The sequence below is a fragment of the Neoarius graeffei genome, chromosome 3 (genome assembly GCF_027579695.1).
Source record: "Neoarius graeffei isolate fNeoGra1 chromosome 3, fNeoGra1.pri, whole genome shotgun sequence".
Taxonomy (NCBI): Eukaryota; Metazoa; Chordata; class Actinopteri; order Siluriformes; family Ariidae; genus Neoarius; species Neoarius graeffei.
In genome coordinates, this window is record NC_083571.1 from 82,182,452 (window position 1) to 82,197,784 (window position 15,333).

Genomic DNA, 15,333 nt, shown 5'->3' on the forward strand with positions numbered 1-15,333 from the left:
GTTCCTTGGATTTTCTGGTTCTCCATCGAGGTTAATCAGCTGCTCCACGAGAAAAGCACCATGTTGAGATACAAAGACAAAATGGCTAAGCTCAGTCAGAGTTTCAGACCAGAACATACAGGTTAAGAGAAGGTGTTTAGAAGGCTACTGTTCAATTTGTTTATGAAGATGTAAGTGGGTTTGGGTACCTTTTCTTTTTTTAATCCTTTACACATATTCTGTTGATCGTCTCCCATTACGTGGCTGCAGAGTGGGGAGGGGGAGAAGAAAGAGTCTCATAAATAACTGTACATTAAGCATGTATTCTCAAGCAGATAAACCAATTGCAGTAATACAACTAAAAGTTAAGGCCCGGTCCCACAATACCGATAACTATAACTATAAATCAGTCCCCTGCAGTTTATGTGGTTGGTGCTCACACCAGACCAATAACGATACCTATAGCCCAGGTCTGGGTTTATCCGTATCGGTGAGGTTGCTTCTGAAGCGATTTTTCAAGGCCTGGACCTGATCCGATAAAACATCTGACCAATCAGGTAATGGTTTACATGTGATGTTGTCTGAGCATGTGCTATTTTCCCTGGGCATCTGTGAACATCCTTGTTGCCTCATGAAGTCACGGAATATGAATTCACAGAAAATAAATATAATACAAAGCACAGATCTTTTATTCACAGATATATGATTTTCCATGAAATATCAATAGTAAATTAATAAAGTAAACATATAAATGCAGGTAAGATATTTTAATGATGAACATCGACAGTCCAAACATTTAATTGTTTTAGACCTTTTAAGTTTTAATCTGCGATGCATCATCCATATGAAATCCATAACCAAGCTTTAATATACTGAAACGTCCGTGACCAATCCATAAATTATTAGCATCTGTGATGCAGCCATATTAAAATCCATCATCACTCTGTATTTTGTATCCTTTTTATTATATTTCCATAGTCCGTGACCTATCTGTATTTTATCAACCACCGGAGTGTGTGCATGAGTTGTTCAAGTCCAAGCTGTACAGTATGACCCAGAATAATGTGCTACTACTTGGAAAAAACTTCCATGACTATTCCTAAGTTGCATGCATTTATTTACCTGAGTGGCAGGACCAAGCGATATTATAGTCAGGATTATAGTTGTGGTGTGACTGCTCCAGACTGGAACTAAATTCAGGCACAGGTGTATAGTCATACTGTAGGTATAAGGTGTTGTGGAACCGGGCCCTTAAATTTGCATTATTTGGCAGGTGGTTTTTGTGCTGAGTAACTTTTTTTTTTTAAATGGTAACACATGAAGAACAAGTGAGTTATGATCTATACCTACCCGATATAAGAAGTATCCTCTGCTCTGGATCATGCGTGGGTTCTCCTGTACAAACCAAGCACTGGGTTAGATATACCGCAACAAGGACAGGATATGTATACTATATATAACCTATATAACCTGAAATATGACCAGTTTTCAGTAAAACATATTACTAATCATCCATCCAAACTCCTACTGTTAGATCTTAGTGTTTTCCATTGCAGCAATTTTAAGTTTCTAGTGCCATTAGAGTCATAGAAGAAAATCAACTAAACGACTCAATGAATCAGGAACATCAACATCAGCTTGGGTTCAGATGATCCCGTGATGCCATCATTATTCAAACAGAAGTCCATGATTCCAGTTCTTTTGGCTGAATTGTGTGAGACATCTCACATTTTCCATGATTCATCTCCTTCAACATCACCAAATCTGTTTCAGGATTCAGCAGTGCTAACTGATCAACCCTTCATGGAAAGGCATCATGTTTTTTTTTTTAAGACAGCTTAACATTTTTCATGGAATGTTAGAACGTAGTACTGGACATGGTATTAAAACGTTCACAAATGTTTATAAGGTTTTGTATATGAATTGTATCTCCTAAAGCAAAGCAAGATCTTTGCAACATGGGCTTTTTTTTCCATTTCAAAAATTGTGCCCCAAATCCATTTACAACCATAATATTTATTGTAGAAGCTATTATATGAGCTCACAAATGAGCATCCTCAAAATGTTTAAAGAGTACAACTTGTTTTACATGCCCACTGATGCTTTAGTATCTGTTCTGTACAGTGCTGGTCAATGCAGATAATTTTAGTTGATAATAACCAGGCGAATGGAAAAGAACAGCTAATGCCGCCAATTTTGAGGCACACTGCAACATTTGTGCTTGGGAAGGGATGCGTATAAGCAGAAACAAACGTAAGTGCACCCCCCCCCCCCCCCCCCACACACACACACACACAAACTTTTATAAGTGTAAAAGGAAAACATTTGGCATGGACAGGAAATTTTTGCAGGAAAGTATGCAAAGGACAAGAGGTATAATATTTAGTTAGAGAACAAAATGAACACATTAGCACGCATCATCCTGGATCCCAAAGGATTCTATGGCAACTGCACAAATGTCATTTGTACACAATATTAGTGCAACAACTAATGAGCAGAAGAAATGCCTCAGAGGTTCAACCTCACTAATACATCCTCATTTAATACATTATGATTCACCTTGCATCATAATGGCAAAGGTGAATCATCTCATCTCATCTCATTATCTCTAGCCGCTTTATCCATTTGACCACCACGCCCCCATCAGGACTCGCACAGTCACCTTCTCACGCTCAGCCCCCTGGTACACTAGTGAGCTGCGGAGAATGAAATCATCTGGACGCATCCTTGAACGACGCTTCAAAGCTTCAGGACTTACAGTGCATAAGCAGGCTTTCAGGGAACATCAAAAAGCCTATGTCAAATCCCTCAAAGATGCACGGTCCCAGTTTTATTCTAACATCATTAACAACAACCCAGGCAACTCCAAGCAGCTTTTCTCTACCATCGGCCACCTTCTCCAGCCACAAACAACTTCTCACTCAGATGCCACTGTGGAAAAGTGCAAGAACTTAATTAACTTCTTTAGAAATAAAATAGTAATTATCCGCTCCCTTCTCTCCAGTCCCTCTGGCCCCTCAGCCACTTTCACCACTCTAACTGATCCACTGCCAGGGCCTTCTAGACCTCTCAGCCACTTTTCCAGTGTCGCACTGCAGGAGGTTGAGGCCGTCATCAGTAAAATGAAACCGTCTACTTGCATGTTGGACCCCCTCCCCACAGGCCTGGTAAAGTCCAATCTTGCTGTCATTAGCCCCCTCATCACTCAGGTAATAAACCTTTCACTTCAAGCTGGCTATGTTCCACCTGCACTCAAAGCTGCTGTTATCAGGCCACTTCTTAAAAAACACACATTAGACCCGGATAATCTTTCAAACTATAGACCCATTTCAAACCTGCCCTTTCTCTCAAAAGTGCTGGAAAAAGTAGTGGCCTGCCAACTCCATAACCACCTCAAACTAAACAATCTGTATGAAACATTTCAGTCTGGTTTCCGTCAAGGCCACAGCACTGAAACAGCGCTGGTTAGGGTGACCAACAACCTGCTCATGACAGCTGACGCTGGCTCCCCATTCCTCCTCATTCTCCTGGATCTGTCCGCTGCCTTCGACACTGTTGATCACAACATCCTGTTGCACCGTCTTCACACAACCATCGGCCTCTCCAACTCCGTCTTCAACTGGTTTTCCTCCTATCTGTCGGGAAGAACAGAGCACGTTGCCCTGGGGGAAGCCAAATCAGAGACCCACGCTGTCACCTGTGGGGTTCCCCAGGGCTCAGTACTTGGACCAACTCTCTTCACCATATATCTGCTCCCTCTTGGTCATGTCATCAGTAAACATGGACTGTCATTCCACTGCTATGCCGACGACACACAGCTCTATTTAAAAACGGATTCTAACCATCCCAACCACTCTGCACTCTCACAATCTGCCACACTCATCACCTGCCTGGAGGAGATAAAGGCGTGGATGAAGCTCAACTTTCTGCAGCTAAACAGCTCCAAAACTGAAGCCATCCTAGTCAGCATTCCACACCAGGTTGGCACTTCCACCATCACCAGCATCACCTTCTCTGATCAGGACATTCCACTATCCCCAGTCGTCACCAATCTTGGTGTAAAAATGGACCCCCACCTTACCTATGACACCCACATCCAACAACTTTGCAAAACCTCATTCTACCACCTCAAGAACATTGCCAAACTCCGTCCGTCTCTCACCCTGGCAGATGCAGAAAAGCTGGTCCACGCCTTTGTCTCCTCCAGGCTGGACTATTGCAATGCACTCCTCATCGGGATCCCTAGCAAGTGCATTCAAAAGCTCCAATACATTCAGAACAGTGCTGCTAGGATCCTGATGAGGGTGCGAAAATTCAATCACATCACTCCCATTCTCAAAACACTCCACTGGCTCCCTGTCTCATTCCGCATTGAATATAAGGTTTCCCTCCTCACCCACCAGTGTCTCCATGGAACTGCCCCCACATACCTCAAGGATCTCCTCACTCCTCAGACATCTACACGTTCCCTCCGTTCCTCCTCCACCCATCTCCTTAAAGTACCAAGGACTAAGCTCTGCACAATGGGAGATTGGGCTTTTTGCTCTGCTGCTCCCCGCCTTTGGAATGCCCTCCCAGACCATCTGAGGGCACCACAAACTACTGATGCTTTTAAATGTGGCCTGAAAACCCACCTTTTTAAAAAAGCTTATGATTGTTGATTTTATATGTTGATTTTACTCTGTAGCACTTTGAGATTGTTTTCATGAAAAGTGCATTACAAATAAAATTTATTATTATTATTATCCTGTTCTACAGGGTCACAGGCAAGCTGGAGCCTATCCCAGCTGACTACGGGCGAAAGGCGGGGTACACCCTGGACAAGTTGCCGGGTCATCACAGGGCTGACACATAGACACAGACAACCATTCACACTCACATTCACACCTACGGTCAATTTAGAGTCACCACTTAACCTAACCTGCATGTCTTTGGACTGTGGGGGAAACCGGAGCACCCGGAGGAAACCCACGCGGACACGGGGAGAACATGCAAACTCCACACAGAAAGGCCCTCGCCGGCCACGGGGCTCGAACCCGGATCTTCTTGCTGTGAGGCGACAGCACTAACCACTACACCACCGTGCCGCCAAGGTGAATCATAATGTATTAAATAAGGATGAGATTTCCCTTTAAATCCTGTAGAATGATTTCACCTGCAGCTCCTAATTAGAACCAACAACAAGCAAAATATTTAAATAATATTGGCTGGCGTTGAGTGGTATATCAGATATATTCCATTCAGCTACCATGATATTGAACGAGTCGAAGACAAGTATTTTTCACTATGACTTATTCGTTTTCTGATGTAATTTACTTAGTTACTTTTAAAATCAGCATCGACAGCTACACACAATGGAGCGGCCTGGCAGCCAACATTTTCTCAAAATCTTCCACTTTTAACGAAGCAAACCTGGTGGCCATGTTTGTTTACAAACTGTCACAGTTGTTCGCTCGTACATCAGTGTCTCTTTTCCAGTTTTTCAGTGTCTGTTGGTATGTTTTTCTCTTGTAAATGTGTGTGAAGAATATGTAATGAAGTTTTGGTAGCCTTTCGGGTGTTCAGTGCGTCTTCGGTTTCAGTTTTTAGTTTATTTATTTAGTGCTTAATTATAGCATAGCTAATCCTAGCAGTAGCACTGACTTGTCTTCTCTCTTTCCCGGCAGACAAAGAAATGATTCTGCACATGCACAGCAGAAAAATTGTGTCATTGGATATTCGCATGAGCTCTGACGTGTGAGGTCGTGTTGTCTTGACAATGTGCAATATTATAACATTATTGCACGCTCATTCTCCATTGGGGAGAGTGGTGTAATACATGGAGGATAAGCGATATGATAATAAAGCATGCTACCAATAAACCCACTAGAAGGGAATAAGAATACATGTTTTTATTCCATGGAGAAAGTGTCCCGTATCTATAATAATACATGATATGACACACTAAGGTACAGTAAAAATCAACAATGGATATTACAACATTGGATAATTACAGTAGTAGTGTGTAACTACATCATTATTCTGGTGCGATAGGATGTAATGTTGACGTGTCAATTACGGCAATGTAATTACATCTATCTAAGAGATGCAATTGTGTGTTACAAAGGCTCAACACAGCGGAAGTGGAGGAGAGAGAGGGGGAGATCTCTTGAAGAGGATGAGATCATTCCCTTGTCCATTAGTGTAGTAGTTTCAGTGCCAGCTATATAAAGAGGAAGCATGCAGAGGATACATACATGTGATGCTACTCTTCTGCGTCTTCTGCTATGGAGCTGCGGTATGAGCTGCAGGAGAGGGTGAAACACAGTGGCCTAACGCACAAACAAACAAACAAACACACACACAGAGAGGACAACCATGAATAAGTGCCAGAAGAATTAGGGTGTGGATTGCAAAGAGGACAGAGTGAGAGCGTGCGCACACACAGACACACACTTGTCCTGATCCAAATACTAATCATCTCATCTCATCTCATCATCTCTAGCCGCTTTATCCTGTTCTACAGGGTCGCAGGCAAGCTGGAGCCTATCCCAGCTGACTACGGGCGACAGGCGGGGTACACCCTGGACAAGTCGCCAGGTCATCACAGGGCCATTAAATTATGATTAATATAATTTACTGCACATTGTGATGCACCATATAATGCATCAATGCAGAATTTTTAAATCTCAACATGACATTCACATGCACAAAAACGTTCTTCATCTCCTAAAGAATGCATTAATGTCCAGCAAAAACAGACTCACAAATGCCATGCAAAAGCAGGTTCTCTGTGCCAACACCACACACACACACACACACACACACACACACACACACACACACACACACACACACACACACACTAAAAGCTATTCAATGCAGTTCAAATGGCAAATGCCTTCACAAGGGGAAAAGCTTCCACTGTGGTGTTCAATCATTTCATTAAAGTGATCTCCAAAAAAAAAAGAAAAGAAAAGAAAAATCAGGACCAACTGATAAACACTTTGATTACTAATTTTTTTTCTGCAATATTCTAACTTTGGGAAAACGGCAGCAACAGCAAGCACATTTGGGTTTATTCATAAATGTAGGTCTAACAATACCCTACTCTGATGAAATATCCTCTTCAAGGAATATATCCTTTTAAATAAGCCTTTGGATTTTTTTTTTTGAGGAAGTGGCATCATTTTCTTCAAGCAAGTAAGTGTTCCAATTGTATTTCGTCTTATTTACAAGTTCAACAAAGATGTCAGAAATTTATAAAGACCGCAATTCCAACATGTCACAGATGATAAAACTAGCTAGACTCCAAATGATTTAATAACCGACTAATTATTTATGAAATGTCTTTTGTCTGTAAGAATGTCCTCATGATGAAGTGCATTTTTGATTTTGGGAAATAATTCAGAGAGGAATCATTTGGAGTCCACTGTGAAAGGTACAGATTTTGCAAGAAGAAGGAACTGATTAAGGGATTGCAATAATCACTTTAGGATGATAGTATGTCTATTTAAGACAGAGATGGATGAACATACCATATAAAACTCATGCCAATTGTATCACATTACTCATGACATTTCTAGGATTTGTATGTACTGGACATATTTGCTCTGTTCTGTGGATGTCAGTTGTCTTGGAAAATAGTTGTGCAGTACAACAGAAATGCAAACCTGCATACAAGTAAAATGCATCATACTATATAAGGGTGACAAAGTCTTTTTCTGAAATTTAAAATAAATAAATAAATAAATAAATAAATACAACTCTAAATCAGAAAAAATTGGAACAGTATGGAAAATACAAATTAAAAGAAGAAGAAGAAGAAGAAGAAGCAGTGATTTCTAAATGTACTTTGACTTGTATTTCATTGCAGACAGTATGAACCCAAGATATTTCATGTTTTATCTTCATTTAATTTGTTAATATACATCCACTCCTGCATTTCAGCCCTGCAACATGTTCCAAAAATAAGTTGGAATTACATTTAGAGCTAGTAATGAGGAAAAAACAATTAAATAATGATTTGATTTGGAACAGTTGATGTCAACAGGTGGTTGTAATCAAGATTTGGTATAAAATCACTATCCAGAAAGGCCTAGGCTTTGAGGAGCAAAAGATGGGCTGAGGATCTCCAGTTTGTCAACAAACGCATGAGAAAGTTACTGAAAAGTTTAAATACAATATTCCGCAAACAAAGATGGAAAGGGATTTGGATATTTCACTCTCTACACTATCAAAGTCCCTCCCGTGCCCGGACCTGGTCTTCCCGGGCAGCCTCCCATCCCAGTACTAACAAGCCCATTAAGGTGCATTGGGTGGCGCCAAACTCCATTTCTATAGCCCTTGGCCTCTCGCCTATTACATAGCTACAGTGTATGTGGAGAGGGGCAGTTCTCTGGTAACTCTGAAAGTTTGACTCCCTACTTGCGTCTGTATTCAATGAATCTGGAGGAATTTCAGTGCATAAAGGGCAAGGGCACAAGCCTAAGCTGAACACCCGTGATCTCTGATCCCTCAGGCAGCACTGCATCAAGAACAGTCATTCATCTATAGCTGATATAACCACATGGGCTCGGGATTACTTTAGCAAACCTTTGTCAAGCACTACAATACAGAATTACATCCACAAATACCAGTTAAAATGTTAGTGCACAAAAAGGAAGCCTTATGTTAACTGTGTCCAGAAGCGCCATCAACTTCTCTGGGCTTAAGAGGCATCTGGGATGGACCATCACACAATGGAAACAAGTATTGTAGTCACATGAATCAGTGTTCCAGGTCTTTTTTGTAAGAAATGGATGTTGTGTGCTCCAGACCAAAGACGAAAAGGACCATCCAGATTGTTACCAGCAACAAGTCCCAAAGTCAAGGTCTGTCATGGTATGGGGTTGTGTCAGTGCCTTTGGCAAAGGTAACTTACACTTCTGTGATGGCAGCATTAATGCAGAAAAATACATTGAGATTATGGATCAACATATGCTGCCTTCAAGACGACATCTTTTCCAGGGATATTTCAACAAGACGATGCAAAACCACATTCTGCCCACATTACAAAGGCATGGCTGTGAAAGAAGAGGGTTCCTGTCCTATGGAATCAATTTTGTGCCAAAATGTTCATACAATACTTTTGAAATATCAAACAAAAACGACAAATCAAAATGCAAAAAAAAAGAAAAAAAAAGTCAATTTTTTTAGACTGGCAAACAAATTATTCATGTAATCGTGCAAAATATCAGTCTATTACTCTTCAGAAACCTTTTATTTTTGTTCCGCGTCTTTCTCAGTTTTGTTTGACGTAATTTATTTTGGTTGCGATTCCAGCTTTCTTGTTTGCGCTCGCTGACTTTTTGCTTGCAGTTTTGGCACAAACTTCACATGTGGGTGGGCTGTCCAGGAATGCATTCCCATTGGGTAACTTGTGTTTGACTGACAGCTACGCTCAGCCATTCCCCGGAGGCTGTTGCGGCCATTTCCTACTCGGATTCTGGCGGACTGTTTGACGAGTGACCGATCCATTGATGGTAAACAAGGATCGAGTGGACTTCAGTGGCGACTATGATATTGAATTTACACTTTGTTGAATTAATTCAATATCATAGTCGCCACTGAAGTCCACTCGATCCTTGTTTACCGTCAATGGATTGGTCACTCGTCAAACTCGTCAAGGACCCCCTTGAAAATGAGATGCCACATCTCAAGGGGTTATCCTCAAAATAAATAAATAAAATAAATAAAAACAGTCCACCAAAATCCGAGTAGGAAATGGCCGCGACAGCCTCCGGGGAATGGCTGAGCTTAGCTGTCAGTCAAACACAAGTTAGCCAATGGGAATGCATTCCTGGACAGCCCGCCCACACGTGAAGTTTGTGCCAAAACTGCAAGCAAAAAGTCAGGGAGCACAAACGAGAAAGCTGGAATCGCAACCAAAATAAATTACGTCAAACAAAACTGAGAAAGACGCGGAACAAAAATAAAAGGTTTCTGAAGAGTAATAGACTGATATTTTGCACGATTACATGAATAATTTGTTTGCCAGTCTAAAAAAATTGACTTTTTTTCTTTTTTTGTATTTTGATTTGTCGTTTTTGTTTGATATTTCAAAAGTATTGTATGAACATTTTGGCACAAAATTGATTCCATACCTGTCCCCTCTGTCCCCAATGGAGAATATTTTGGTGAATTTTGAAACGAAAAACATGACAATGACGACCCCATCCTACTGCACACCTTAAGACCTGTTTACAGGAAGAATGGGACAAAATAACACCTGAAACACTTCATTACTTGGTGTCTCCAATCCCTGAACATCTTTTCAGTGTTGTGCGAAGGAATGGCAGCATTATAAAGTGGTAAATGTTTTACTGTCCCAAATTTTTCTGATTTGGAGTTGTAGTTTCATACAAAACTATCAAGAAATTTCCAGTCCTAAAGCAAGACAAATTGCAATGAATAATGTAAAAGCTTGCTAATTACAAAAAAAAAGTTTCCTTTTTTGACAGAACCTGTCCTATTTCTATATCTACTGTTTGGTTCATTTTTTTACTATCCATTTGTTGGCATTGTTCTGTGTCACATCTTGACAGACCAAGTAACTCATGTACTCCAGGGCAAGACAGCCACACAAAAGGAAGCGTCAGATTTACAAAGGGGAAGTGATGCTCATTGTTGTTTATCCTTGAGCATGTGTATATATTTGTGTGCACTCTCTTATTGCTTTACAGATAGTAATATGCAGCTGGAAGTGTAAACAAACACTGTGCAACTTTGCAGAATAGTGACAAATAAGCAGCAGGCCAAAGAGTAAAGGAGAGGGGGAAAAAAAAGAGCTATTAAAAAAATAACGTACCGTCCCATCAGGCAATCCAGAATTCGGCTTAGTGTAATGAAATAAAAACTACGCAAATGCACATTAAAACAGACACGTCCACATTGGGACAAGTACAAAAAACGCACCAATGGATGTTTAAATACAAAAAAAGAAAAAAGATGCACACTCATACGTATATAAAAATACAAGTATGCAAGCGTAAAAGGACATAACAGGTACACAAACAACACATGTTTACAGGACCACATAAAAATAGAAAAGAAAAGGTGGAGGTTATGATGCTGTTCGACTGTAATTTGAGAAATCAGTGAATGTGTGCGTGTGTAGGATCTTACCCTTTTTGTGGTTTCTCGAGCTGCCAGTTCCTGTATATACAGCATACAAATACAGTCAAACTTCACCTCCACTGCTTCATTCATAGATTGGTTTATAGATCTTAATGCAATACTCTCAGTAGACTAGATGCATACTGCTGGCTACAGTACTGTATATGGATTAATATCGGGAAAAAAAAACCTGACATAAGCAAAGCTCAGAAGGTAACACTGATTGAAATCATTTCAACATGAAAGACTTCACCTGAGATTTCTGCAACACACCCTGCGTCAGGTCACACAGATCCCACAACGTGTCCAATGTCTGAAGAAGAAGTGCAGGGTTACAGACAGTTTAACTGCATAGTTTTTATGCAAATGGTTCATTTCAGGCGAACAAGGATGTTCTCCAAGGACTCTGAAGTTTTATCCAGAGCCAGCTCATCCTCACCAAAATGTTTATTTGCAACATTAAGGCTCACATTCTTGTATAAAGAGGGTCTCACTCACCCTGAGAGGTTGTTCTTCAGGGAGGAGGGAGGAGCATGCGGTATCTATCTGTGTGACAGGATGCAGGAAGTAAATGGCACTTTTCTGTCAAACCCACTTGAATGTTTTCCACGTTCAAAACGATGGCTTTGATATCAAAATGAGCCCACTATTTTTGGAAGGCACCAAGTAATAATCCCAACATTTTGTACATACTCCATGAGTCAGAAGCATTAACCTATGCACTGAACAGTGTTTCCACATTATGGGGTGAGATAAGAATGTTTTGACCACAATCTCTCTCTCTCTCTCTCTCTCATCCCATATAAAATATATGAGCAATTTTGTAGTCACTTATCCCCCCCCCCCGATTTCACATGAACATAATAAGCAGAGGTTAGTCATTACATAAAGTACCCTCCCTGGATCTGAGCAACAAAAATGATTTACAATCTTTAAAACAAGCTCGAGATTAAATTGTATTGTTAGAAAGAAGATGAATTCAGAAAGATATTAAGGGAAATAATGGGGGGGGGACTCTATATAATCATATCATATCTTCAGTGTGTGTGCGCTTATGCATGATATACCGGTACTGGATGAGTGTGTGAATGGATAGGTCCTACCTGCTTTAGCAGCTTGTCATTCTCTGGGAACACTGGAGCACCTTATAAACACACACACACACACACACACACACGGTTTTCTTACTATTCTTGTGAGGACCGTATTCTAACTCTAATCTTAACCTCAAGAAACAAAAAAAAAATTGTTTGACTTTAAGTTTTTTTTTTTCTGAAATAAAAGCTGCAGTTGTTGTAAAAAAAAAAAAAAAAAAGATTTATGCATGGGGACCAGCCAAATGTCTCCATATGGTCAAAATCTTTTTTTTTTTAATATCTTTGTGAGGACCAAATGTTCCCACAAGGATATTTGACAGTTTCGGATATTTTAAAATATGCAATTAAAAAAATACCCTGGTAATTTTTTTCTCAATCATTTAAAAAACTATAATTAATTCATGTTAAAAGTTTGGTTTTAGATAGTGGGATGCTCTTTACGTAATAGCAAAAAGTATTGTTTTCACTCTTGGTTATAGTCTACATATAGTTTCATGTCATTTAAGTTGGATTAAAATCCTCACTACAGAGCAAAGAGCAAGAGTTTTGTAAATGCTTTTCTGACCATTGTTCAGTTCTTCATGATGATTACAGGAGATTATTTACCACTGAACAGCAGACAGGCACAAATCTCACCCTCAGCTTCAGCAAGTACAGTAATAGAACAGTCCATTTAGTGCTCTAGGTGTTAATTCAGCACTCAGTGCAAGTTCTCCCTGAAAATCCCAATCAGTGCTCATATCATCCACTTTACAGTAGACTGCACAAACAGTTGACCTATTGACTAAAAAAAAAGTATACCACCTATGTCTGAATTCTGAGATGAAATTTTACACACTTTAATATTTCCAATGGAGAAAATCACCCCAAGCGATTCTCACTGTATTAGAACCAGCAATGTTTTGTTCTTACTACACTGCAGTCCTGTTTCACAAAATGTTTTAACAGGGATTATTTTTTTTTAAATCACCTTATCACCTAAAGTGTATATTTAACTCTAAGCCCCCCCCCCCCCCCCCCAAAAAAAGCCATTTTACAATAATTACAATCAGCCTCAAAATTGCTGATGTTATAATACAAACTGTTTTATTTTGAATACACAGCTTATATATATATATATATATATATATATATATATATATATATATATATATATATATATATATATATGTTTCATGCGCCATGGAATAACAACCACTGATAATGACACAGGAAAAATGACTGAGCAATTTTTCCAGAGTTAAAAGTATTTTCCTCAAAAATAAACAATTAATTTTGCTCTATTTGGCGTTCAGAGAGTGACATTTGGAGTCGGAGCGGGAGCAAAATGACAGAGTGATTGTGTAACAGAGTAACGGAGGCTCTGAACTGAGTAAAATAGTACAAGAGTTCATTTCACACTGAAGAGAGTCGAACACCACCACAAAGAGTGAAATATTAACACTGAATTGAGGAGAATTGACTGAAGAAAAAAACACCCCCAGCTCTATCAAAAGGGTAAGTTTTACTCTTTTTCGAAATGTTAACACTTGCTATTTACACTTCAGTCACTTTGCTGTAAGATTTTGTTACTTTACAGGTTGCGAAGTGCTGCTTTAATGCAGGATTACGCAATCACAGTAATGACAGAAGCTCAGTCACTCCAATTACGCATGGAGTCTCCAAAACGCGCGCGCGCTCTGATCCATCAAGGAGTATTAATGAAATATATATATATATATATATATATATATATATATATATCTGTACCTGTGCAGGGTGGTATGGCTGAGATGAGCAGAAGGGCGAGTGCAAGGCTTGCGCCGTTGTGTGCGCTTTCCCAGGCTCCTTTGCGCCACTGGTTCGTCTTCATGGTTCCTCCCGCAGTGATGTCGCACCCTGCAGGTCCTCGTGCTTCGGGCACGTTTTCTTTCTGATTCCTCTCGCGATCCGATCAAAGGATTTGAAGGTTTGAGGTCACACCCTTTCCCGCAGCGTATATCTGGGGATCTGCGTCACAGCCCCACGCAAACTGCCCATTATGTCTTTCCGTGAGGTGGAGTTGTGATGTCTCTGTTGTGGGCTTTTTTTTTTAAGGAGGTTAATTCGACTCCAGATGTCTAATAAGATCATTTGGGCGTTATGCGCATGCAGTCAGAGCACTTTTGGGATACAACGTATCTAACATGACACTAAATACCACTTTGAGTATTGTAAACACACACACACGACAATTTATGAACTGGTTTTCCATTTGGAATTTTAACATAAGACACAAAAGTAATATTCTAAGATATTAGCACACACACACATATATAGTACTGTGCAAAAGTCTCAGGCACCTTTTATATATACAAACTTTGTCATAGAGTTCTATTTTATGACTTCTACATTATCGAGTCAGTACAAAAACATTTTAGAGTTCCAAACGTTCGTTTTCCAGCACAAAATCAAATGTTACAGAAAAAAAAAAGCTCCAGCTTGCCTGCGACCCTGTAGGACAGGATAAGCGGCTATAGATAATGGATGGGTGGATGGATGCGTAAATTTAATTCCAATTATTTGCCTATAAAACGGCAGCACGGTGGTGTAGTGGTTAGCACTGTCGCCTCACAGCAAGAAGGTCCTGGGTTCGAGCCCAGCGGCCGGTGAGGGCCTTTTTATGTGGAGTTTGCATGTTGTCCGCGTGGGTTTCCTTTAGGTGCTCCGGTTTCCCCTACAGTCCAAAAACATGCAGGTTAGGCTAATTGGTGGCTCCAAATTGACTGTAGGTGTGAATGTGAGTGTGAATGGTTGTCTCTGTGTCAGTCTTGCGATAACCTGGCGACTTGTCCAGGGTGTACCCCGCCTCTGACCCATAGTAAGCTGGGATAGGCTCCAGCTTGCCTGCAACCCTGTAGGACAGGATAAGTGGCTACAGATAACGGATGGATGAATGCCTATAAAACAAGATCTTGAGGGATTTGTGGAGTATTTTTAAACAAGCCAAATTTGGCATAAATACCACAGTGATGGCAACCCTGTCATTGACTTTCCTGTCTGCTTCTCCTTCTCCAGTGAAAATGTTCATGCAGTGAGCATGGGGCAGTGCGATTCCTGTCCCAATGGGCTTCTATTAGCACTTGTTGCAGTTCCTATTTTG

The 15,333-nt window shown here is 40.3% G+C and overlaps 1 protein-coding gene across 1 annotated transcript; it reads right to left on the bottom strand.

Moving 5' to 3' along the window:
- Positions 1-201: 201 nt before the first annotated feature.
- On the bottom strand, positions 202-14,064 carry nmu (neuromedin U). The gene is made up of 9 exons (XM_060916065.1): positions 13,962-14,064; positions 12,219-12,259; positions 11,614-11,661; positions 11,369-11,428; positions 11,125-11,154; positions 10,808-10,855; positions 6,216-6,290; positions 1,330-1,374; positions 202-243 (listed from the first exon to the last, which is right to left on the bottom strand). The coding sequence occupies exons 1-9, from the start codon at positions 14,062-14,064 to the stop codon at positions 208-210; spliced, it is 486 nt and encodes a 161-aa protein (XP_060772048.1). The 3' UTR covers positions 202-207.
- Between the last annotated feature and the right edge of the window lie 1,269 nt (positions 14,065-15,333).

Bases quoted from the DNA above. Each gene is read 5' to 3' on its own strand.
- nmu (XM_060916065.1), bottom strand. From the start codon at position 14,064: ATGAAGACGAACCAGTGGCGCAAAGGAGCCTGGGAAAGCGCACACAAC. The intron at 12,260-13,961 runs GTACAGATATAT...TGTGTTTATAAG, and splicing joins AGCCATACCACCCTGCACAG to GTGCTCCAGTGTTCCCAGAG. The intron at 6,291-10,807 runs GTACGTTATTTT...TTTGTGCGTTAG, and splicing joins CTGGATTGCCTGATGGGACG to GCCACTGTGTTTCACCCTCT.